This window comes from Passer domesticus, chromosome 14, assembly GCF_036417665.1.
Source record: "Passer domesticus isolate bPasDom1 chromosome 14, bPasDom1.hap1, whole genome shotgun sequence".
NCBI classification, from domain to species: Eukaryota; Metazoa; Chordata; class Aves; order Passeriformes; family Passeridae; genus Passer; species Passer domesticus.
The window spans coordinates 20,468,391-20,493,142 of NC_087487.1; the positions used below are offsets into that span (position 1 = coordinate 20,468,391).

At 43.3% G+C, this 24,752-nt stretch overlaps 1 protein-coding gene across 2 annotated transcripts in view; it reads left to right on the plus strand.

Moving 5' to 3' along the window:
• IQGAP1 (IQ motif containing GTPase activating protein 1) overlaps nucleotides 1–18,343 on the plus strand; it is a 54,384-nt gene extending 36,041 nt beyond the window's left edge. For both annotated transcript variants that reach the window (XM_064388414.1, XM_064388415.1), the window contains 15 exons: nucleotides 198–353; nucleotides 568–731; nucleotides 1,548–1,772; nucleotides 2,973–3,113; nucleotides 3,202–3,286; nucleotides 5,449–5,681; nucleotides 6,419–6,551; nucleotides 6,898–7,000; nucleotides 8,507–8,642; nucleotides 9,947–10,034; nucleotides 10,449–10,661; nucleotides 11,703–11,869; nucleotides 13,541–13,663; nucleotides 14,540–14,648; nucleotides 16,161–18,343. In XM_064388414.1, the coding sequence (XP_064244484.1) occupies nucleotides 198–353; nucleotides 568–731; nucleotides 1,548–1,772; nucleotides 2,973–3,113; nucleotides 3,202–3,286; nucleotides 5,449–5,681; nucleotides 6,419–6,551; nucleotides 6,898–7,000; nucleotides 8,507–8,642; nucleotides 9,947–10,034; nucleotides 10,449–10,661; nucleotides 11,703–11,869; nucleotides 13,541–13,663; nucleotides 14,540–14,648; nucleotides 16,161–16,274 (2,190 nt within the window). In that variant the 3' untranslated portion in view covers nucleotides 16,275–18,343. The remainder of the gene's footprint in view (nucleotides 1–197; nucleotides 354–567; nucleotides 732–1,547; nucleotides 1,773–2,972; nucleotides 3,114–3,201; nucleotides 3,287–5,448; nucleotides 5,682–6,418; nucleotides 6,552–6,897; nucleotides 7,001–8,506; nucleotides 8,643–9,946; nucleotides 10,035–10,448; nucleotides 10,662–11,702; nucleotides 11,870–13,540; nucleotides 13,664–14,539; nucleotides 14,649–16,160) is intronic.
• The last annotated feature ends 6,409 nt before the right edge of the window (nucleotides 18,344–24,752 follow it).

Genomic DNA, 24,752 nt, shown 5'->3' on the forward strand with positions numbered 1-24,752 from the left:
AGGAACAAAGCAGAACATATACTTCCAGTTGGAGAAACTGCTGCCATAGCAAACAATCCTTCACTTTAATAGCCCCAGGCATTCCTTGACCCTGCATTTCCACATCCAAGAGATGTAGCTCTCAGATGCAGCTGTTTTCCAGTATTTCTTGTTTGAAACTTCTCAGAGTGAAATCTGTACCTGTTCTTTCTTTCCAGGATGTTGTTTCTCATAGCAAAAAACTTACCAAGAAGAACAAGGAACAGCTCTCTGACATGATGATGCTGAACAAACAAAGGGGAGGTTTGAAAGCATTGAGCAAAGAAAAGAGAGAAAAGTTAGAAGCCTATCAGCATTTGTTCTACCTACTTCAGGTAAGCAATTTCTTACACCACTTGGTAACCTTCTGTCATAAAAGGTTGTATGTCTTAGCACAGTCTTTGCTTGTGCACTGTCATTGTTATAGAAGCAGTAAGGTTGGAAAAGACCTTTAAAATCAAGTCCAGCCAGCAACTATTTTGAGCCACCTCAGTTTTTAGCAACACCAGCGGGGACTTGCACACTAAGTAATTTTTCTTGTTGTTGTAGACTAACCCCACCTACTTGGCCAAGCTGATTTTTCAGATGCCTCAAAATAAATCCACAAAATTCATGGATTCTGTCATCTTCACGCTGTATAACTATGCATCCAATCAAAGAGAGGAATACCTGTTGTTGCGACTTTTCCAAACAGCACTGCAGGAAGAGATCAAGTATGTGGTAGCATACGACATGTTCTTGCTGTTGAATCAGTTTTGGCAGTTCCTGAAAATGAGGCACATTTTCATGTGAAGTCTAGTGCTTATATGTAAATAATGCTAATCTGTCCCTTCACTGTCCTTTTCCCATTTCATATCTATTAATGTAGTCTATCAAAGAAGAATCAAGTATGCCCATAGAAGATGAAGGCTTTCTACTTCAATCAAGATTTCACTGCTCAACAATGCAGCTACTTCTTATCTGATGCAAAGTCATGCTAAAATTCAGTCTAATCTCAATTCTCCAGTGTCTGATTATAAATATGTCCAACAAACTGCAAACTCAGGCTTTAGGAGCCAGGAAGAGTGCTAAATCTAAGCTGTCTGGATTTCCAAAAGCTAATGAGGAGTCTGAAATCTCTGTTGTTCGGCATTTCTACTTCCTGTCAGTGTTAGGAACTCTGTCTGTCCTCAGATATGTTTTTTTGCATTGGTTGGGCCTTAGGAGCTCAGTGTAACATGACTTAGATGACTGTAACTCAAAGCGTCAGTTTGAGTTACATGTCTTTACAATACAGAGTGGCACAACTTGCTGTGAGGAAGAATATGCAATGAACTTTTTGAGGAACTACCCTCAAGTATTTTTTGGGAATGCTTTTTAAGCATGAAGATGATATATACCCTGAAACAAATAACAACTTGTAAAAAACTTGTGTGTCTCCCCCTGCCACCCCACCCCCAAAGTTATGCTTGGAACAGTAGTCCAGGGAAGTGTAGGCAGTGACAGAGTTATGCATACCTCAAATTTCAAATAGATTCTTTCTTCTTCAGATCAAAAGTAGACCAGATACATGAAATTGTCACTGGGAATCCTACTGTTATTAAAATGGTGGTAAGTTTCAATCGTGGTGCCCGTGGTCAGAATGCCCTGAGGCAGATCCTTGCACCAGTTGTGAAGGAAATCATCGATGACAAGTCACTTAATATCAAAACTGATCCTGTGGATATTTACAAGTCTTGGGTTAACCAGATGGAATCTCAAACTGGAGAGGCCAGGTATGGGACCTGTTAATATTGTATTTTTCTAAACATTGCTTAGCTGCTTTGCATTGCTCAGTTAGTCATTCAAAACCATCCTTGGCTCCACTGCATGCATCTGTCCAACTGACTTTCTCATCAAGACAGCTTTCATCTGAAAGTTCTAAAGTTCTTACTCTGGTTATGGTGCTGAGAGTATTGAACAGGAATGTCTTTAAATGATGGAAAAAGAAATACTCTTTGGTGTTTTCCTATGTTAACTTGATAGGTAGATGCCCTCTAACCTAGAAGAATGTATTGTAAGAAAATGTATTTGGGAATTGTTGGCATGTCAGTCCCTGTTCATGTCACTCTTGGCCTGTGCAAACAGGTACTGCCCTCAAGCACACAAAGCCGCTCTTGCTGGCAAAAAGTGTCACATTGCGTATAATTCTCCTTGGTCCTAATATCTTTCTAATTAATACCAGCTGTTGATGACAATTTTATTGAGCTATGTGATTTTGTGTCATTCTGGTCTCTTTTTCCTCAGTGGTTGTGATTTGCTAGAACTTGAGGATTCTGTTGTGTTATTGGGGTTTTTTAACGTACTTAAAAAAAAGCAAAAGCCATATAGATGAATTACTTCCTCCATATCTAAAGCAGTCATATACCTTTGCACACTTTATGCAAAATTCTGGGCATGGTAAAAATGGAAGTGATGATGTGTATTCAGATTCTTCTCTATACATGAGATTTAGGATACACCTTTATGAATTACCAGCTTCATTTGTCTGGGTTCACTGGAATACTATGCAATAGTTTCAGCTGATTGAAAAAAGGATAACTATTCCTTCAGCAGCATGTTTCATTGATTTTATGGATGCTGCTCTTCTGGTGTCCAAGTTTTCATCATTTTAATACTCAAATGCATAGCTTTCATTTTCACCAATTCGCAGTCTGAAGTACCACTATGTGGGTATGGATGGTGCTTTTTTTGCCTAGTGTGCATGGTGTAAAAAAGATGAAATTTTGAGTTATCTGGGTCTTTCTCTCAGTGGCCAGTGCAAGGGGAAGTAAAGGAAGTAAAAGCAAAAGAATTTCAGTGCTGACGGTGTCAAACAGGTTTATTAAAGGCAGTGCATAGTTTTTGGCAGTGAAGTGAATATAAACATGTTTCTGTGTCAGGCTATATGTTTTTGAAGTAATACTCTCCTTTATATGTCTGACTTTTTCAAATAGCAAACTGCCGTATGATGTTACTCCTGAGCAAGCCCTAAGTCATGAAGAGGTGAGGACGCGTCTGGATGCCTCAATCAGAAACATGAGGACAGTGACAGACAAGTTCCTGTCTGCCATTATTAGTTCAGTGGACAAAATCCCGTGAGTCTGATGCACCAGTGTTATCCCTGAGAAGTTACTGGTGTCTTCATGCTTGCAGCAGTCTTATTTGACCTTTTCTTTGTCTCAGGTATGGAATGCGTTTCATTGCCAAGGTCCTAAAAGACTCCCTGCATGAGAAGTTTCCTGATGCTGGTGAGGATGAGCTTCTGAAGGTGAGGATCTGTACACCTTTGTGAATAACTGTCAGCCGCATTGGCTGTGGCGAGCATGTCTCATTCTTCTCTCTTGTTAGGTGTATATGTGGAGAGGAGCACATGTAAACCCATTAATTTACCTCTACAGATAGAAAATATTTCACATCAGGCTATTGCCATTAGCTTCATACACATTGCTTGAGATGTAATACATTGTTTAGAAGGAAGTATCCTGATGCATCTGTTTTGTTTTGAGTATCTTGGGCATTTGGACCTTTAGATTTCTTGACCTGGGGTTTACTGTTGCTCCTAGAACGTAAACCTTGGGTGGTCACTGCCTACTGCTCCTTCCTTAAAGAGACAAGTTAAAAAGCTGTATGCCAAATTCTGATATTCCTAATGCCCCATCCGTAACACACTGGGATATTTTGATGGCAATATGTAGAATCGCTTCCCATGATGCCTGGTCAGTTTTGTATTTCACATTTCAGTTGGTTTGGAGAACTAAAAGGATCCTAATATTAGTTGCTCTTAGATGACTACAGTGTTGGGGTTTTCATTGAAATTTCTTTGGTTTTGTGGCTTCTGGTAAATTCTGAATTTATGCCCATGAACGCTTTACTTTTTAATACAATATAGTTTGGTTATTAGAATACTTGACAACGTCTCTTTAAGCTTCTCTGCCTCTGCTTCATTACAAAATAATTACCAATCTGAATGCTGTTTTCTTCTCTCTTCTAGTTCTGTGCTTTCCCATTCTGAGACATCGGTTCTTTCTATGCAGGTGAATTAATTTTTTCCATCTGTAAATTTAGGTGGAAAACTGCAGGTTTTATTAATCCTCATGGAAACAATGCAACTGTCCACATGAAAGTCAAAACTGCAGTTGCGTGCAATATCTACCTGTAGATTTTTTTTAGCAACCGAAGATACTCATATAATACACTGTTCTTTTTGCCCTGCAAGTTCAAATGTCATTAATTCAATTTCTTTCATGGATGTTGTTTTCTTTTTACTGTCAGTAAACAGTTAGACTGTTAATGGTCAGCAGACTGTTAACATCCCACGGCATAGTTTGTGAGAGTACACCAGAGGCTTGCATAAAACACTTGTCCAAACATGGCCTCACTGGAACCGGTTATTAATTTCTGGAACTTAGCAATGGCTTGGTTTTTTTTCTCTGTGTATCCAACTGTTTGTTCAGACCCCAATCTCTTCCATGCATTTTGGTCACATGAAAAGCAGGTGAAGCCAAGGTTCAGTGACCTGGCCTTCTGCAAATGAGCATGTGATGAGAGAGCTTTTGCTTTAAATCAGCATGGTGAGTTAATATCTTTCCTTGCTAGAATTACTTTTGACGAAATATCCAATACAGGGTAGAAGAATATTGTGAGCATATGAGTAATGTGATAATCTCTATGTGTAGTTCTTTGAAATGTACTGCTGCTCACATTTGACTAGGTAAATTGGATATTTGAATCATCCAATGCCATTTGTTTTCTGTACTTCTAATTTTCTTACTTCTGGATTAAATGGTTTCTCACTAATTAGGGGTCTGTGCCTGAATGTCTTGCTGTCATATAGAAGAAGGCTTTTATTCTGAAAGAGAGAAGGGCTTTGGACAAGAAATGGAAAAGAATTTCCTCAATTTAACTTCTTGGTGTGCCATTCTTCCTCCTTATTTTTGCTTTGTCAGAGATGGCAGCCAATGCTTTATGCTTCTTTAAAAATTGGCTCCACTGAAACTTCATTATCAGATTCCTCTATACCATGGTCATTCTGCCCTCTGTTAGGCTAACTCAGTTGCATTTAATTCTCCTGACACTGTCTCATGCTCATATTAGTAATTAATTGGTAACTTACAGTATCTCCTATCGGTACATTTTTGCAAGTTGGAGTTCTAAATCTTTATGCATAGGAATATTTCCTGCTATATTGTCCTGTGACTAATAGTGCTCAGGCTTTCCTCTGTGTTGACTGCCCTATTGCATCTTTATGATATTGGGTTTTTTTTTAACACTGTAGATATTTGGGGATGGTATGTGCTTCTGTACAGCAGAACCTTTGTGTTGGAAACAGGCTTACAAGGAAATAATTTATCGAAACACAGAGTAGTTTCAATAAAATTTGGTTGGGTCCTGTACTTCTGTTTATTGATACATTTCTTCTCTCTTTCCCAGATTGTTGGCAACTTACTGTATTATCGCTACATGAATCCAGCCATTGTCGCACCAGATGCATTTGACATCATCGACCTTTCAGCTGGAGGTCAGCTGACGACAGATCAACGCAGAAACCTCGGTTCCATTGCAAAGATGTTACAGCATGCTGCATCCAATAAGATGTTCATGGGAGACAATGCTCATCTAAGCATCATTAATGAGTACCTATTGCAGTCATACCAGAAATTCAGGTAGAAGACCATAGCTAATTAAGTTGGGAAGTTTGTCAGAGGGTAACATTGCAAGTAAAAAGGGAAAACAGTAAATCAAGAATATGGAAAATTCTGTCTCTGTCAAATATGCAGTCCATTTAAAATAAAAGGATTTCAGGCCAGATTGCCACAAGCATCAGTGACAATGGCAGATAAAATGTGTACCTGGAATTTATGAACAATGGATTGTATGTTCATGAGATTGCAAAGTCAAGAGTTTCAAGTATCCAGAATAAAGGTTGCTTTTGCACATAGTTATTACAGTACTTTGGATGTGGACAGGCAGAATAGACATACATTCTTCTGTCCTATGTGAACCCTGGTTGCACAGGAATAAAGCAGGTTGGCATTTAGCTATTCATATAGTTGAAGTAAGCTTTTGTTCAAGAATTGTCATATCTCCTGTGTTTTGGAAAAAGGGTAACCAAGAGGTAGTTGGGAGCAAAGGATGGTAATGCAGTGGGGGCAGGAGAATGAGGTCACTGAAAGCAGTTCTGTCAGTTCTGAAAATGAGCAGATATCAACATGGCCAGTATCAATGATTGAATTTACTAGGTTGCTTCTGATGTGTTAAACTAAAGCTGTAGCGTGCCATAGTGTATCATACTTTAAAGAGGAGGGTCTATGCTTGACATTGTCATGGGAAGGAAATACTCTTGACATATCACATGACTCTTGGAGTCATACTGAGTGTTCTCTCCTTCTTTGTTCTGAAGGCGTTTTTTTCAGGCTGCCTGTGATGTTCCCGAATTGCAGGATAAATTTAATATTGATGAATATTCAGACTTGGTGACTCTCACTAAACCAGTAATTTATATTTCTATTGGTGAAATCATCAATACACACACTGTAAGTATACATTAGTCACAGTTACTCCTTATAAGCAGTGTTTGTGAAGAAAATGCTGCTTCTGTCTGAAACACAAATGTACCAAATACAAGGCTGAAAGTTGTCATGATTGTAGTTTGTGAGAGCTTGTTGGTTTATAGAATCAAATAATTTAGGTATGGCTTCAGTAAGTTCCTTTGGGAAGCATTTGAGTATGTGATATTGATGCAGAACTGAATATTGACATTGCTGCTTTGGAGTTCAGTGATTTTTTTCTAAAAGATACTAGCCTAAAGTAATGAAATTCTACTGTCTAGAAAAGGATGTATTGTTAAAACATAATTGTTTTTTTTTTCTATTCATCTAGTTGCTCTTAGACCATCAAGATGCAATTGCTCCTGAGCACAATGATCCAATTCACGAGCTGCTGGATGATCTCGGAGAGGTTCCTACAATTGAGTCCTTAATAGGTGGTCTACTTTATTCTGCTAACGTAATGTGTGATATTACCTGAAATGACTTAAAGTGCAGTAAGGAAACAGTAAGAAATCATCAGAGGTCCTTCGGGAGGGCATGCTCTAAAAAGCAGCAGATTTGTTACAGTATGTTTTTCTCTGCATAATGTACTGCTCTGAAAAAAAATAGGGTTTCTTTCTGTTGTCCCCACCCATCTCACCTCATCCCACTCTAGAAGTTTCTAGAAAACAGATGAATATTGACATATTTTCTTTGTTCCATTACACTGGAGCCATTTCTCTGTGCTTGTGTCCCTGTTCCAGCTTCTTTGCAAGGATCCGTCCTTACTGGAGATCTGTCGGTTCTGTGATCTGTAGATCTGTGTTCCTTTCAGAGGAGTGCAGTAATAAATGTATTAAATAGCATGTGTTCCTTTAAGAGTCTTTGGCATGTGGACAGGTAACATTTTTCCCCTCCTTTAGAGTTATTTTCCATAAAGAAAATATATTTTTATCCTCTTCTAGTTGGGGGAAAAAAGCAACTAACACTACTAATCTGTGAAACTGTTCTGGAAACCTGAGACACAGTTTACTGCATCAGAATGTAACACATACTGGAAAGATGCACAAGTTTTTCTCCTTCATTGGTTTCTGTGTTGCAGTTATTTGAAGTTTCTAGTCTAGCAGAGGGGAGGGAGGCAAACCTGGCCCAGTTTTTGGAGAGGATGCTCTGACAGCAAACACTTACCTTGAAGTTGCTTGATCAGAAAGATTAGAACCTTCTAAAGGAGTGATTGCAAGCACATTTTCTTCCAAGCGCTGGCAAAGAACTGTAAGAGGCATTACCTGAACAAGCATAGACCATAGGTTTAGCTAGAACTTGCCCTCCTTCCCCATTTTATTTCTCCTGTGTGCATTGTTTCACTGTGGCTAATATGTCAGATCTTTCTGCAGCCCTTTAAAAAATGGGAGGAAAGGTACGAACTATTGTTCTGGTCAAAGTTCATGTGCAGTTAGAGCAAGAAAATTTCTTTTTGATGGGATAGCCTACTTTGTTCAAGAGATGATGACAAGCTCAGTTGCTAACATGCTCTTTCCTCTTAGCTTGAAACATGCATTTTGATGAGGACATGGACATATGGGCATCATCACATTTTTGTTTTCCACTTTTGGCAGTTCAGCCACTCTTCTCAGTGAGATGCTGAGATACAGTGTGGAATGCATGTGAATCTTTAAGGCATACAAAGTGGTGATTTTATGGTGCTTTTCTGGCCAGTGCATTCTTCTAGATTTGTTATGAAAAAGTCTGATATTCAAGATATAGTCTGATATATTCAAGAAAAGTCTGATATATTCAAAATGATGTCTTTAAAAGTTGGTTTGGGTTTTGAAGTGTCCTTTGGACAGTACAGGAAACAGTCTAGTTTTTCTGTGTCTGTTATGCAGGGAAAAATTACAAAGTCCTAACAGTCAAGAAGGTAAAGAATGTGATTTAATCTATAAACTCTCTCTGCTTGGCAGGGGAAGGTTCTGGCAATGTTAATGACCCCAACAGGGAAATGCTAGCAAAGACTGAGGTTTCCCTCACACTCACTAATAAATTTGACGTTCCTGATGATGAGAATGCAGAGATGGATGCAAGGACAATTCTGTTGAAGTAAGTAGGGGGTAACTACCTGGTACGTTACTCAAAAGAAGGAGCAACTGGAAGTTTACCAGTTAATTGGCATGTGAAAATGAAACAATTGAGCATAATTTAAGGAAATGTATGGGAACTGTTACTCCAAATACACTGAGATTGTAGCCATGTCCTTTTCCATGCTGTGGCATGACTTTTAGTTGATGAAGACTAATAGCCTTTTTGAGAAGCATAGGTCTTATAACCTAATGGAAAGAGAGCAATGGACTGTCAGGGGTTTTATTACTGCCAGAATCTTTATTCTGGAAAACTTTTAACTGACAGTGACTCTTGGCTAGTTTTAAGCAAATTCCTATTGCTGAGATGTACAGAGCAGTGACCTGACATTCAAATGCATGTTTACCTCCTCTGATGCATTCCTGCTCAGATGCTAGATAGTTTAATTGAAAAATCTTTGGTCAGTATGTACTTGGCATAGGCAGACAAGTGATCTCCCACAAGAAGATTTTGTCTCCAAAAACTTTGTCTCCAGTAACTTTAACCGGACTTCTTAAAAGATACATTGGTATTTTCCTACCCATTAGACAAAGGTGACATTGATTTCAAAAGTAAAGATTTACCAGCTGCACTGGTAGTCATTTAAGTTGTGGATGATGAGGAAGGTGCACATGTGATGCAGTTTGTGTGGTTCCAAAAGTAATTCCAGCCAGACTGCAGAGATTTGGTTTCATTGTGTGGCTTAAGGACAGAAGTGCTTCAGGATGGACACTGATTGTGATTAAATCTCAGCTCAAATCAAAGAAATGACCCTGTCTATTGCCAGGCTGGAGTTGAGATCTACCTGACTCTCGCCCACAGAAGAAAGTAATCCTTGTGAGATTTTTGATACCTGTTATAGATCACTGAAGCATGCTTATGGATGGATAATATTAGAGAGCTTTTCTGATTGCACAAATGGGCTGTGGCTGCTACCTGTTTTATCTTTCACCTTGAATGCAGTTTCTGTGGTCCATGTGGCAGTACTGGGGCTACCTTCCATTTTATGGGGTAGCCTCCTTGCTGTTTGAAGGAGTTTTGGGGAGCAAATTGTGCATATTATAGAGAGGAACCTTTCGAGGAACCAGTTTCCAATAATGCATTGTCCAAAAAATAAAGTGCTTCTCAGGGTTCTGGTCTGGTTTAGCCTATGACTACCTGAGTGCTCATCTAGTAATAATCTGACTTTAAATAAATCAGTACACTGGTATTGTTGCAGAACAGAAAAGTATTAAAGGTCTTTCTGTTTAAAATTCTTTCTCCTATTCTTCTTGATCTCTTTGCAGCACAAAACGTTTAATTGTTGATGTAATCCGCTTCCAACCAGGGGAGACGCTGACTGAAATTTTGGAAACTTCAGCTACCTCAGAGCAAGTATGATGCTGTTTGTCTGTGCTGGTTTTAGACTTGGAAATCATCATCTATCTAGATATATGTGGGACTCTTTGTTTAGGTATTACAGTGAGGCTGTCTCCACTGATGGAGCAAGGTGTTATGATAATCAGGAGGGTGTACAGTGGGAGTAAATTTTATGTGTGAATCTTACTCCTGCAGCAGTCGCTAGAAACTGTTTATGTAGAAGACCACTTTAGATGATAGGTAGGCTTCTCCTGGTTCCCACGTGTAGAATGTGTTCATCAAAATGTGTTCATTCGAGTCAGTATGGGAATTGCCAAGCAAAAGTCTTTATCCTGTGTTTTGCCAGAGATCAGACAATCTGTTTCTGCTTCTTTTTGTCTCCTTGCAATTGATCTGCTTATGAACTTGCAGGTTTTTGTTTTCTTCTAGGAAGCAGAGCATCATAGAGCTATGCAGAAACGGGCCATTCGTGATGCTAAAACTCCTGATAAGATGAAAAAATCTGTCTCTGTAAAGGAAGATGGCAACTTGAATCTCCAAGAAAAGAAAGAAAAAATCAAGGCAGGCCTAAAGAAGTTGACAGAACTGGGGCCAGTGAATGCCAAAAATAAATACCAGGAACTAATCAATGACATTGCAAAGGTATACCATTTGATGGTTTCCTAGTAATCATAGTGGAGTTTTGCAGCTTTGTGAAACTGGCATGAGTTTTCAGAAGGAGAGTAAAGTTTTTAATAGCTAATTTATAGAGAAAAATCATGCCTTTTGTTGCAGCATTTCCACCTCTTGGCGTGTAGAAAGTCCTTTATTTTTATATGTTTCTGTTCCCCTAAATGATTGTGTTGCCAGGTTCTCAGGTACTTTAAGAAAAAACTTAATAGCCTGGAAAGGAGATCCTGATGTGTGATATGTTCTTCTGCTCCATTTCACTAATTCAATATTGCCTCTACAAGCTTATTCACACAAAGAAGTTTTGCTCATAACTCTTAAGACATCCTGATTGTTATTTTGATTTAAATGAGCCCATTAAACAATCCCTAAATGATAAGGGGGGGGCTATGAAAAACTTACAAAAGAGATCCAGTACTGTTGTGTATTGCTACAGTGACAATATATTTTATATCACATTGTTTTCTGAAAAACTATTTGGAAAATGTTAAGTAAACCAACTAAATAATCACCTTTAAGGATTTGATAAGAATTAATTGCATTATAGATAATATGTGTCACAAATTACAGTAGCAGTCAATGAATGTACTGTTTTTTTGTTGAGATAATAAGGCAAGTGATGCTTAAAGCCTAACAAAGAAAAATAATGAAGTCTGTGTGCTGCTATGGTTGTTGCGCTCAATTTGTAAGATACTTTCCAATGCTAGCAAAATTGCTGCTTTTATATCATGGGCTTTCAGTGCACAATCTAGTCATTCCAACTAGAACAGAACTGAAGTTTAAGAAAGCCACAGAAGGTGCAATTTGTAGAGTTGGTTAGTTCCACAAATAGTCATCACAGAAAAAAAGCTGTGACACTTCAACTGGGGCAAGTGCAAATGAGTGCTCAAGCCTTGCATGAAGCAAGACTAAGCAAAATCAAATGGTGTGTTTCAAGTACTCAGTGGCTCTGGGACTGACACTGGAGAGCTCAAATGACTGTTAATTCTCTGCCTGTCTTTCTCTGTGCTGTAGGATATCAGAAATCAGCGTAGATACCGTCAGAGAAGAAAGGCAGAGCTAGTGAAGCTGCAGCAGACATACAGTGCCTTGAACTCCAAAGCTACTTTTTATGGAGAACAAGTAGATTATTACAAAAGTTACATAAAGACCTGCTTGGATAACTTGGCCAGCAAGGGCAAGTAAGTATCTTGGAACCATAGAACCATAGAATGGTTTGGTTTTAAGGGGACTTATAAAGATCATCTGGTTCCCACCGCCCTGCCATGGACAGGGACACCTCGCGCTAGACCGAGTTGCTCCAAGCCCCATCCAGCCTGGGCTGGAACAGTTCTGGGATGGGGTAGCCACAGCTTCCCAGGGCAACTTGTCCCAGGGCCTTACCACCCTCACAAGAAGCTGTTGACTGCAATTCTTTGAGTGCGAACATCCTGTTGATCCTTATCCATTAAGCGGTCCATCTATCACATCCCTAATCCTTCAGTGTAGACACAAGGATGTTGTGTGGAACATTGTTGAATGCTTTTCCACAAATACAGGTAGATGACTGTCAGTCAGAAATGCAGAAGAAGTTAGAAACCTCATCCAGAAATGGTGTATTAAACCCGCTGTAGTAGATCACCAAATCGGCCAGGCACCTGAGTGAAGGTATATTGGCTGTCACCAGTTACATCCCTGTTTTCCATGTATCTTAGCATAGTTTCCAGGAGGACCTTGCCAGTCACGGAGGTGAGACAGATTGCGTCTTTCTTATTTTCCTTCTCCAGTTGGTAGGAGCTTCACTGGACTGCCACATTTTCTCATACATGATAGATAGTGGCTTGGCCACTTCCTCCACTGGTTCCCTGAGGACCCGTCTCATTAGACACATCTCATCAGGGTCCATGGACTTCCACACCTCCAGGTTCCTTAGATGGTCTTGAACCTCATGACCTGCAGCCGGTGGTTCCATGGCCCTAGAGGTGCTTCTTACAGGAAAGCATGTGTTGCTAAGAAGAACCATAATGCTGTCTGCTCAAAGCTCCTTGTCCAAGCTCTTTCCCGCAGCAATGGTTTTAGCAAAAGGGTCTCAGCAGCAGTAAGAAAATACAGAGTGAGGTCCTTGCGATGAATGGTGTCAAAAAGACAATCTTGAAAGACTTTTTGGTCCCTTTGGGAGAAGAGAATGCAGAGAGTCCAGTGGTACAGAGGTGGTTGTCCACATAGGCACTTGCTGCTCAGTCACAGTCTGTCCTGTCATCCTTCTTATGAACAGAGAATGAAAATAACATAGTTACCTACAAGGAAACCCTCGATCACAAATTGTCCCCGTTTCTATGCCAAATGAAATCAGCTGTTATAGTGCTAGACAAATCAGATTTTCTGGAGGAAAAAAAGGATGTTGTCTTCTCCAGTCAGGTGTGAGAATGTGAACCCTTTTCGTTTGCAGAACAAAAATACAAGCAAGTTTCTGAGTAGTCTCAGCTTTTCTCCATGTCAGTTGTCATTAGACCCCATTTTGCCTAATGAGAGATGGTATTGTTTTTTATGAAGTACCATATGTTTATGTTTTGGGTGGGATTTTTTTGGTTTTTGGTTGTTTTTTTTGTTTCCTTTGGTTGTTTATTATTGTTATTGTCATCATCATCCTGCTTAAATGTTATTGGTAAATAGTAGAAAATTAAGGATCTGATCTGGGCTACAAGTGCTTTATAGGTAAATTGACTAGTAGAAGTACATAATTATCTATCATTAGTCATAATTCTTTAGCTATCCTGAGTCTATTCCCTCTTTCAAATAGGATTGAAAATTTACTGCTCAAAGTGTCTTCACTTGTGACCTTCTAATTTGTTTGGTTTGTCTTTTTTCCCCAGAGTCTCCAAGAAACCTCGAGAGATGAAAGGCAAAAACAGTAAAAAGATTTCTTTGAAATATACAGCAGCTCGACTTCATGAGAAGGGAGTGCTTTTAGAGATTGAGGATCTGCAAGGTAACCAGTGAGTATCTATTACTTAAAATTCTTCAGAGCTAAATAACTTTTTTGGAGGAAAAGGAAAATAGGTATGCTGAATTCTTGCCTTTTTCTTAGAACTAGTCTAGGTGCTGATAGTTGAGGATCAGAAATTTTGAGATCTATTTGAGGCTGTGTCACATTGTCTTGCAATTTTGTTACTGGAATTTTAGTGTTGTTAGACTTGGTTAGTAAAGCTGAAAAAGTTGCTTTGATGACCTAGGCTGGCATCCCTAGGGCCAAGGCACCTTGCATAGTGATCACTCTTCACTTCTCTTTTTCTGGTTGGAGCAAAGCAATTCTTTGATTGAGAAGTGTAATGTGATTTAAACATGACATCCTCTTTCCTCTAACCCCTTCTCTGTCATCCCCACAGTTATGGAAGGGTACCTCCTTGGATGAATTGTTATTATGGTTAATAGCTTCCATTGTTGAAAAATCAGCTTTATGCTAGCTTGAGTTTTTCCAGCTGTAGTTTGCTAGCCTTGAGAAGCTGGCACATCTTGTGTGGAATATAGAGGAGCTGGCTGCTACTAGAATTTTTTCAGCTCTGAGTCATACTTTGTACTTGGTCCACTAAATGAGGTATGAATGTGCAGCACTAAAGTAGACTGCTTAGATTGTGCAAACTATATTAAATTACCCTGTTTCCTGCTATGCTTGTGTGAAGATATGATTTACTGGACTGTTAGAATCTGTTAGACTTCTGTTCATTGTTGTATTGAGTCTGTTTGGCTTGTATGGGCTTATTTCAAATGGGGATAATAGAATAAAGAGTTAAGAAGAGAATTCTTAGAAATTTATCTTCACGTTTCATCTCATATATTCCCTCCCTATGATTTTTCATTTCTCAATTTCATAGGTTTAAAAATGTGATTTTTGAAATCAGTCCCACAGAAGAAGTAGGAGATTTTGAGGTTAAAGCAAAATTCATGGGTGTACAGATGGAAACCTTTATGTTACATTATCAGGTAAGAACTGTCCTATTTAATAGTGTCATGTAAGTTCCCCTGACAGTCTCTTTATCAAAATAACAATGACACGTTTTTTGCCTAAACGGTCGCATAATGCTCCCAAAAATAACCCATTTGTTGCAGGTGCAACAGATGCAACATGTACAAAACTGCTTTTTGTTTCTTTGCTAATGAAAGGCTGATGTCAGTCTGTGTTCTTAATTATGTGTACACATATGCACACAAAACAAACACTTGCATTTTCAACAATTTCCTGCTACAGCAGAGAGCTTGGGAGTCTGTGGCAGCAGTCACCTTGGCTCGTGTGTGATGGCTTCAGCCAGTCATTGTGTATCGGTATTCTTTCTGCTACCCTATACTTTCCTGTTTGTTGCCAGTTCTTAGGTGTCCTCCTTAGGTGTCAGCCTTTACTTAGGCCACTGAACAGGCATGCTGACCTTTTCCCAAACGGTTCCCTGTTCTTTTTCTCATGCCAGTATTTTCACACCTGGCGTCTCTGTCCCTTTCTTTCCCCACTCCCTGTCCATCTTGGTCTTCATTATGTTTGTTAGTTGTGGAAGTTTCAGGCCTCTCAAAACAGATTGTGCACAGTAGCACGTTGCATTGCAGTTAGTCCATGCCAGCTTGGCTGCTGGGATGGACAGCTGCCTCGAGGACTCCCCTAGTAAGCTGAGGTCCTAATCTGTCAGAGCTGGTCACAAACTTGTCAGTTCATGGGGCTACCCAAGGTCACTCGCTTCTCAGGCACATGGTTTACTATACCACTATGCCTTTGTTGTAGTGCTTTGCAGATAAAGCAGATTATGTCAGAGGACAGCAACAAGGGATACAGCATCACACATGTCCACTCAAATGCCCACACCTACCCACCATGTTATCTGCAGGAGCAGGATTGCGGAAAGAATTTAATCCGTGAGATAAAATCAGTGCAGGTGCATTGCTGACAAAGCAAAGTATAACTAGAAATACTGCCTACGTAAACATCTGAGAGACTGACTCGACATCATATGCATACTGACTGAAATGGCATTTCTTTTTGCGCCGTGGATTGAAGTGCTGTAAGCCACTTCCCTGAGATCTGTGGCAACTAAAGCTTTCAGAAAGGGACCCTGGAATGTTGTAATGTTTCATGAGTATGTGATAGAATTAGGCACGTAGGAAACCTAAATGTTCTAAATGTTGCAGCAACTTTATGGCTACTGTGCAAATGACAAGGCTGAAGATGGCTAGATCTGAAATTTGGGTTACTTAGAATGGTTTTCTGTTTCTGTTCTCTTCTGTAATTTTTTTTTAACCCACTGCTTAAAATAATTAAGACCTTAAATGCCTTAGAATGACTATTTTTTACACAGTAAAAGTGGCTCTTTAATAAGTCTCTCACTTTTCTATCTTACGCTGTGTACTTTTTTGTTGATATTCCTTAAGATCTACAGTACTACTACAGGGTCTTTTATATTCTCTGTCAGATCTTGAGGATTCCTCACTCATTAAGAACATTCTCTTCGGCAGGATCTCTTGCAGCTGCAGTATGAAGGTGTTGCTGTCATGAAGTTGTTTGACAGAGCAAAAGTGAACGTCAATCTTCTGATCTTTCTTCTGAATAAGAAATTTTATGGGAAGTAGCTGACCTCTGCCAGCAAGTCTGTGAAAGGGGAGATGGATAGAACCCTGCACATACAACTTCTAATAACATAGTGATGTATCAGTATATTCCCACCATGTACTAATTGTATCAAATGTATCATGAAGGAGGACTAAGAACCTCTTGGGAATTGACAACCCTGATTGAGTCTGCAGGGAGTTGGTTTCTTGTTTATTTATAGTCTTCAACTTTGAAGATTCCCTTTAAAGAGGTTATTTTAGAATGTATTTTTACATGGGTTTGGGAATGAAACTAATATTAGAGTATACTTAGGCCATCTGAATGCTTAATTTACCTAATCGTGTGCTTTATGAGGCTTGAGTTCTTGTTGCCTATGCAAAGAGAAAGCTGGCACTATAAAGAGGTCTGTTAGCCTCTTCCTGAGAACTAAAAAAGGGTTGCAGGTGGTATTTGGACTCCAGTTAGTCTCAAGCAACGATGACCAATAGAAAACCAGGACAAAGTCCAGGTTACCCATTTGTTTGCAAGCTTGCATTGTTAGAGGTGGCAACGGCCAGTTTGCCAAGATTAGAACTACTGCAGTCAGGGTAATCAGTAAACATCATAAAACGTTACTGAGCTATTTGTGATTATGTACTACAGCTACATATAGCAGCTTTAGTGTCTCATTTTTCTTGATTTGCTTCTCTTTATCACACTGTAGTAATTTACAGGTGCCCCCTTCAATGGAGGGACCGTGGAATGTACTTACTAGGGCTTATAGATATAAAGATTTTTGTGGAAGGGGCGGGTAGCTGAAACAATGTCTTGTGACATATTAACTTTTAATGTTGCTTGCAAAGCATTTGAAATGTAAAATTCACTTTTTTTCCAGTTTAGAGCAATTTGCAGCAGATAATTACAGCAATTATCTGATGTAATAAATATTAGTTTTCTTCCTTGGACAAGTCTGTAGGTAGAGCCTATCTCAAATAGATTAGCTTTTTAAAAGTTATTTTTTTCTAGCTACACTCAAGTTCCTGTATCTTTTATTATTTCATGGGGGTTTTGTCTGTGCTTTTTCACAGTGGTGGTGGTGCTGGCTGTTCTGCTATATCCAATAAAAATGCAGAGACTCTTACAAAATACAATTGACCTTTAAATTAATTTGCTTCAGCTGTTCCCCCAGTTTTTTCCTTCACTTTTTTTTGAACAGACATATCTCCTGCAAATTTCAAGTTGGCCTGCTTGTTCAGGTTATTGTACAGAGTTTAAATGAAATCTACATCGAGGCAAGTTCTTTTAGCTTATATCTTTTTTTTTCTCATGAAAGACACTCCTAGTATTTGGAATGTCTGTGTCACTGAGTATAACTTTTCTGCAGTTCTCTTGGAAGGAAATACATAAACTTGCTGGTGTTTAGACTGTATTTAAATATACTCTGGTGTTGGTGTATGTGTTGTCCAACCTGATAACAAAAACTGCTTACCAAGCCCAAGAAAGATGGAGCACATCAACCATTTAGCTTTCACCTTATGTTTTATCAGGGAGTTTATATCCCTGGCAAGAGACAGATGGTAATTAATGAGTCCCAGGCCGAGCCGTGACAGTAAGCAGTTCTGTTCATGCTATTGTAGTGTTGAAATACTTGGCCTCCACTGTGGTAGCTCCACACTTAGCTCAATGGCCTCCCCCAGCAGGTCCCACAGCACCTGGATGCAGATCAGCTTAAGCTTCACTGATGTGATAAAGAGTTCACTCTTCAAAATATTTTAAAGTTTAATAAAGGATAAAAGGACAAAATAATCCAGCACTGGGGTGCTTTTGGTGCATGGCTAAAGAGCGCAGAGGTGGCTTACAATCATGTTCACTATATACTGGTTACATTGCTGGGGTAACAGTCATATTCATTAGCTTATACATTATTCAAACGTTCCTTTGGGTTTTTGATGTTCCAGGAACTCTCTTCTTTGGTTTTAACCTCTGACTTGTCTGCAGAACATTCTGTAAATTAGGTCTACATATTTTATTTCTTCCTGTAGTTTTATCCTGTTGTTTCACACTCCCTGATAGTGCAAATAGAGTCAATAAATCCTTCCTGGATGCTTAAGCTCTGTTTTTGTCACTGTTATCTTATCACTTGGAAAGGCTAGTATGCAGATATAAGAAACAGAATAATTGCTTTACACCATTCTCTGAGTTAGTTACATAGAAATATTTTAGTCTCTATTTTAACATTTTGCTGGAGCCTACGATATAATATGTGAAAAACACCAGTCACTTCTTTTTAAAATTTAAGTTTAATAGTAATAAAATGGTTATAAAAATACTAATATAATTAGAGTAATAAAAATTTGGGCAATTAGGATTAGGACAATATGAGACAATAAAAACATAGAGTTATGGACAGTCCAGGTACCTCTTTCTGGGCAAAATAAGCCTGAAAAAGGACACACATTAAGAGAGGATTAACCCTTAAAAGCAATAGCTTGTTGCATATTCATACATCTCGTACATGATGCAGAACTCCAAACAAAGGTTTCTGTCTGGTCAGTGTCAACTTCTTGCTCTTAATCCTGAGGCTGAGCAAGGCAGGAAGAAGTTAGCTGCTTCTGATAAGTGAGAAATAAATTAGGTGTTCTGTGGCTACCATATCGAAATACTTGTGATGCAAAAAGCGAATCTATGAACGTGAAAACCAATATTGTTTTATCACCTATAACAACGAACGACTGTGGGGGAGAAGGAGGGTGAGCAGCGGGCCCGCAGTAGGCGGAGGGCGGGCAGGGGGACGCGGGCACTTAACTGTTTTGGCCAGCGTGCTGATCTCGGCCAGTCGGGGCAGGCCAAGTCCCGCAGAAGCGGAAGCACTGCGGAGGAAGAGGCGTCCAGAGCCCGCAGCGGGCTCTGCACGCACCCCCGGCCCCCCCCCCCCCCCCCCCCCACCATGTCGCCGCCGCTCCCCGGTCCGCTCTGCTGCCGCAGAGCCTGCCTTTGCGAGCCGCAACCACCTACGCCCCTCCCCGCCCGGGGCGCTCCGGTCGGGGCTCTGCGGGGGTCTTTTCGCCGGGACCTGGACACGAGAGAGGGCCGGAGAAGGGGACGGGGGGCGGGTCTCGCGAGCGGGACCCAGGGCGCCCGCGGGCCCTTCGAGCAGCCCGGGCTCCGCCCCACGCTCCCACGGGCCGCAGCCTCACGGCTCCCAAACCTGCCAATCCCAGCCCGCCTTTCTCCGCCCCGTCCAATCACAGCCGCCCTTTCAATCCGGGGGCGGTCCCGCCAATCTCAGCCCGCTCAGTCGCGGCTCGGCCCCTCAGCCCGGCGCCGCTCCGCCGGCACCGGCCGCACTCCGCCCCTGCCGCCACTTGCCGCTTTGGGAGCTGGCGGAGCTGCGTCCCCGCTGCCGCAGCCTCGGCAGGCGCTGTTGGGGCCGGAAAGGGCGGGCGGGAGCTTCCCGTTCAGGTCCTGGCCGGGATTTCTCCCAGGGAAACGGGCAGACGGCGGGGAGCGGGCGGACTCGGCCCCTGCAATGGCGGCGGCGGGAGCAGGGCTTGAGGGGACCGGGATGGGAAGGAGGGGGGGGGGGGGCGGGGGGCGCGCGCGGAGCCGAGCGCGGCGGGAACGGGCGGGCTGGGATTGGTGGGGCCGGCGCTGCCTCGGGTTGTGATTGGCTGGGTCGTCCGGCCGTGGGGCATAAATAGCGTGCGTTGAGGCGCTGCTGGCGTCAGTTCGGCGGCGGAGTCGGGAGGTGTGGAATGTGCGGGTGCGCGATCCGAGGAGCGCTGCTGCGCCGGGATGGGAACCCCGCGGCTGCTGATCCGGGGAGCGCCGGTGAGCACGGACGCGACTCCCGCGTCTGCCTTGCGCCGCTACTGGGGGAGCCGGCGGCTGGTGCGGGGGCTGGAGTTGTGCCGGGGGGACTGGCTGCTGTTATCGGGATCCGGGAAGGAGCTGTTTGCGGTGTCTGTATTTAATGTAACGTTCGGAATACCGGGAATAAAGCTGGTTTTTTTCTTTTTCTTTATTCTTTTATTTGTAGTAAGAATGGTTTCTGCCTTTGTTGTATTATTTCATTACTTTGCTTATTTAATTCTATTTTATATTTTTTTGGTTTGGCTTTTTCTTTGCTGGATATCTGATGTTAATTCAGTAAGGGTTGTGGGTATTGCGGCTGAAACACCGGTTGTGAGACCAGTGGAGAAATCAAGCCCCAGGGTGCGGAACAAGGAGCCAGGCCCAAAACAATAGGGAGTGGTGGAAAGCCTGGGGCTGGATAAATGCCGTGGGAGAAGGGTACAGAACTGCAGCGCAGGGCCTGCCCTGTGGTACCAAGCAGAGGCTGGGGGTGTGGGGGCTCAGAGGGTTCCAGGGCCCAAGAGCCAGCCCAAGGGCACCTTTTGGGATGGGGGACCAGGGGCCTGGTGGCTATTCCTAGCCCCTGGGGCTGCCTGAGGGAGGTGAGGGGCGTCTCTGGGCAGGTGCTGGGCTGAGACACAGTGGGAGGGGGAAGGTAGATGTTGGCCTTCAGGCCTCAAGTGTCCCCAAAGTCGGGATCCCATGAGGGAGGTGGGTGGGACAGCTACTGCAGACATTGAAATGACGACAGTAACTGATTTGTGGCCTTATCAACAGCCCCAAACTGCAGTGACAAGCAGAAGCAGCTTTTAGCAGCAGGCAGTAGGAAGCTGAGGAGCTGGAGCTGAGGCAGAAGAGCTGGAGGAGACAGAAATATGGTAGGGTTTGGGGTACAACCCCTGTGGGGCTGGGATAGGGAATGTGGTGCTGGGGTGTGAACTGAATGGTCACAGCTGAAATTGCTGTAAGGGCTACCATAGGGACTAGAGAGTTATTGCTGCAGGACGGGTTGTCGTGTTGGGGCTCAACAACATAGGCTCAAGAGCTGAGCTGAAACCACACAGAGAGCTAGCGTTAAAACAAAGAGCCTGCCCTGAGAAGCAAAAGTAGCATTGTGTGGCACTGCTGGGAAGATGTTGAACAGAAAGTGAAATGAGAGTTGGCAGTGAAATAAAGCTTGTGGGACTGGAGCTGAAATCACTGGGGCCACGGTAGGGACTGCAGTGCTGCAGCATCAATCACTGCTCAAAGGGATACTTACGGTAGATCTAGAGAGTAACCATAAAATGGGACACAAAATGACAAGCTGGAGCCAGAATAATGACTGCTGGAATGGGGGTGAGGATGCTGTTTCTAGACTTGGAGGTGCAGCCTCAAAATTGGAGCCAAAGCCAAGGCCCTCATGTTTAGGCCGGGAGCAGTTTCACCTGACACAGCTGGAGAATTGAACAGCGGGAGCTCCAAGAACAGAGAAATAAAGCTTGTGGGTCAAGAGTTGAAATCAGCAGGGACGGGAAAGGGGTCCTGTGGGGCGGCAGGTATGGGAACTGTACGGTTGACATGGGGACTGTAGGATTTGTACCCTGAACTCACTGTAGGCCTGTGATAACTGCTACGGCTGAGTATTGTGATTGCAACTAGAACACAAAGTGCGCAGTGGAAAAAGCGGCTGAAATATTGCACCAGAAAATCATGGCAATGCTGGGATATTCCCTGAGTCTGTGATGGCACTTCCAGGGATGGAGACAAAATCCCTGTGGGGCGGGCGAGTGCATGGCAAGGCTGGGATTGTGCATGAAAAAGGGAAACAGAAATGCAGAGCTGAGAACAAGGCTGTGGGCATCCGGTTGAAATGAGGCAGGGGCTGCCATAGTGACTGGGCATTGCTGGGTGGCAGCTGAAATCACACTGGGGCTGGGATATTGATGGTGGGGTAGGCTTACAGCCCCATGGGCAGGAGCTGAAGTGTTGCTCAGCTGGGGCCCAGACCAAGATGCAGCCCGTAGAAGCCGCAGAAGAGCGGAGCTGGAGCTGCAAGAACAGAGCTGCCTGTCAAATAAAGCTTGTGGGTCAAGAGCTGAAAGAGCTGAAATCACTGGGCATCAGGCTCTACTTATTGCACGGCTGGGACCGGGACAGCACACGGGAATGAACCATAGGATCAGTACACAGACTCTAGCATTCTTGCGCCAAAATGACTCTAGGCCTGTAACATGGATGCAGGGGCTTGGTATTGGGACTGTAAGTAGAACAGGATGTGCGGAGGGGAAAATGGGGCTGCAGCAATATGCCTAAATCCCCCGCCGATGCTGGCATAGTGCCTGGGTCTGTGATGGCAGGTCCAGGGATGGAGACAAAATCCATGTGGGGCGGGCAAGTGCATGGCAAGGCTGGGATTGTGCATGAAAAAGGGAAACAGAAATGCAGAGCTGAGAACAAGGCTGTGGGCATCTGATTGAAAGGAGGCAGGGGCTGGCATAGTGGCTAGGGATTGTTGGGTGGCAGCTGAAATCACACTGGGGCTGGGATATTGATGGTGGGGTGGGCTTACAGCCCCATGGGCAGGAGCTGAAGTGTTCCAGAGCTGGGGCCCAGACCAAGATGCTGCCCTTAGAAGCCGCAGAAGAGCGGAGCTGGAGCTGCAAGAACAGAGCTGCCTGTCAAATAAAGCTTGTGGGTCAAGAGCTGAAAGAGCTGAAATCGCTGGGCCTGGACCTGTCATTGCTGCACGGCTGGGACCGGGATTGTACGGGGGAATGAACAGTAGGAACAGTACACAGACTCTAGCATTCTTGCGCCAAAATGACTCTAGGCCTGTGACATGGATGCAGGGGCTTGGCATTGGGACTGTAAGTAGAACAGGATGTGCGGAGGGGAAAATGGGGCTGCAGCAATATGCCTAAATCCCCCGCCGATGCTGGCATAGTGCCTGGGTCTGTGATGGCACTTCTAGAGATGGAGCCGTAAAAACCGTGGGGCTGGGATTGTGGGTGGAAACCTAAAGGACCAAGATGCTGCCCTTTGAAGAGGAAGGAGCGCAGATCTGGAGCTGGAAGAACAGAGCTGCCTGTCAAATAAAGCTTGTGGGTCAAGAGCTGAAAGAGCTGAAATCACTGGGCATCAGGCTCTACTTATTGCACGGCTGGGACCGGGACAGCACAGGGGAATGAACCATAGGATCAGTACACAGACTCTAGCATTCTTGCGCCAAAATGACTCTAGGCCTGTGACATGGATGCAGGGGCTTGGTATTGAGACTGTACGTAGAACAGGATGTGCGGAGGGGAAAATGGGGCTGCAGCAATATGCCTAAATCCCCCGCCGATGCTGGCATAGTGCCTGGGTCTGTGATGGCAGGTCCAGGGATGGAGACAAAATCCATGTGGGGCGGGCAAGTGCATGGCAAGGCTGGGATTGTGCATGAAAAAGGGAAACAGAAATGCAGAGCTGAGAACAAGGCTGTGGGCATCTGATTGAAAGGAGGCAGGGGCTGGCATAGTGGCTAGGGATTGTTGGGTGGCAGCTGAAATCACACTGGGGCTGGGATATTGATGGTGGGGTGGGCTTACAGCCCCATGGGCAGGAGCTGAAGTGTTCCAGAGCTGGGGCCCAGACCAAGATGCTGCCCTTAGAAGCCGCAGAAGAGCGGAGCTGGAGCTGCAAGAACAGAGCTGCCTGTCAAATAAAGCTTGTGGGTCAAGAGCTGAAAGAGCTGAAATCACTGGGCCTGGACCTGTCATTGCTGCACGGCTGGGACCGGGATTGTACAGGGGAATGAACAGTAGGAACAGTACACAGACTCTAGCATTCTTGCGCCAAAATGACTCTAGGCCTGTGACATGGATGCAGGGGCTTGGTATTGGGACTGTAAGTAGAACAGGATGTGCGGAGGGGAAAATGGGGCTGCAGCAATATGCCTAAATCCCCCGCCGATGCTGGCATAGTGCCTGGGTCTGCGATGGCACTTCTAGAGATGGAGCCGTAAAAACTGTGGGGCTGGGATTGTGGGTGGAAACCTAAAGGACCAAGATGCTGCCCTTTGAAGAGGAAGGAGCGCAGATCTGGAGCTGGAAAAACAGAGCTGGCAGTCAAATAAAGCTTGTGGGTCAAGAGCTGAAAGAGCTGAAATCACTGGGCATCAGGCTCTACTTATTGCACGGCTGGGACCGGGACAGCACAGGGGAATGAACCATAGGATCAGTACACAGACTCTAGCATTCTTGCGCCAAAATGACTCTAGGCCTGTGACATGGATGCAGGGGCTTGGTATTGGGACTGTAAGTAGAACAGGATGTGCGGAGTGGAAAATGGGGCTGCAGCAATATGCCTAAATCCCCCGCCGATGCTGGCATAGTGCCTGGGTCTGTGATGGCACTTCTAGAGATGGAGCCGTAAAAACTGTGGGGCTGGGATTGTGGGTGGAAACCTAAAGGACCAAGATGCTGCCCTTTGAAGAGGAAGGAGCGCAGATCTGGAGCTGGAAAAACAGAGCTGGCAGTCAAATAAAGCTTGTGGGTCAAGAGCTGAAAGAGCTGAAATCGCTGGGCCTGGACCTTTCATTGATGCACGGCTGGGACCGGGATTGTACAGGGGAATGAACAGTAGGAACAGTACACAGACTCTAGCATTCTTGCGCCAAAATGACTCTAGGCCTGTGACATGGA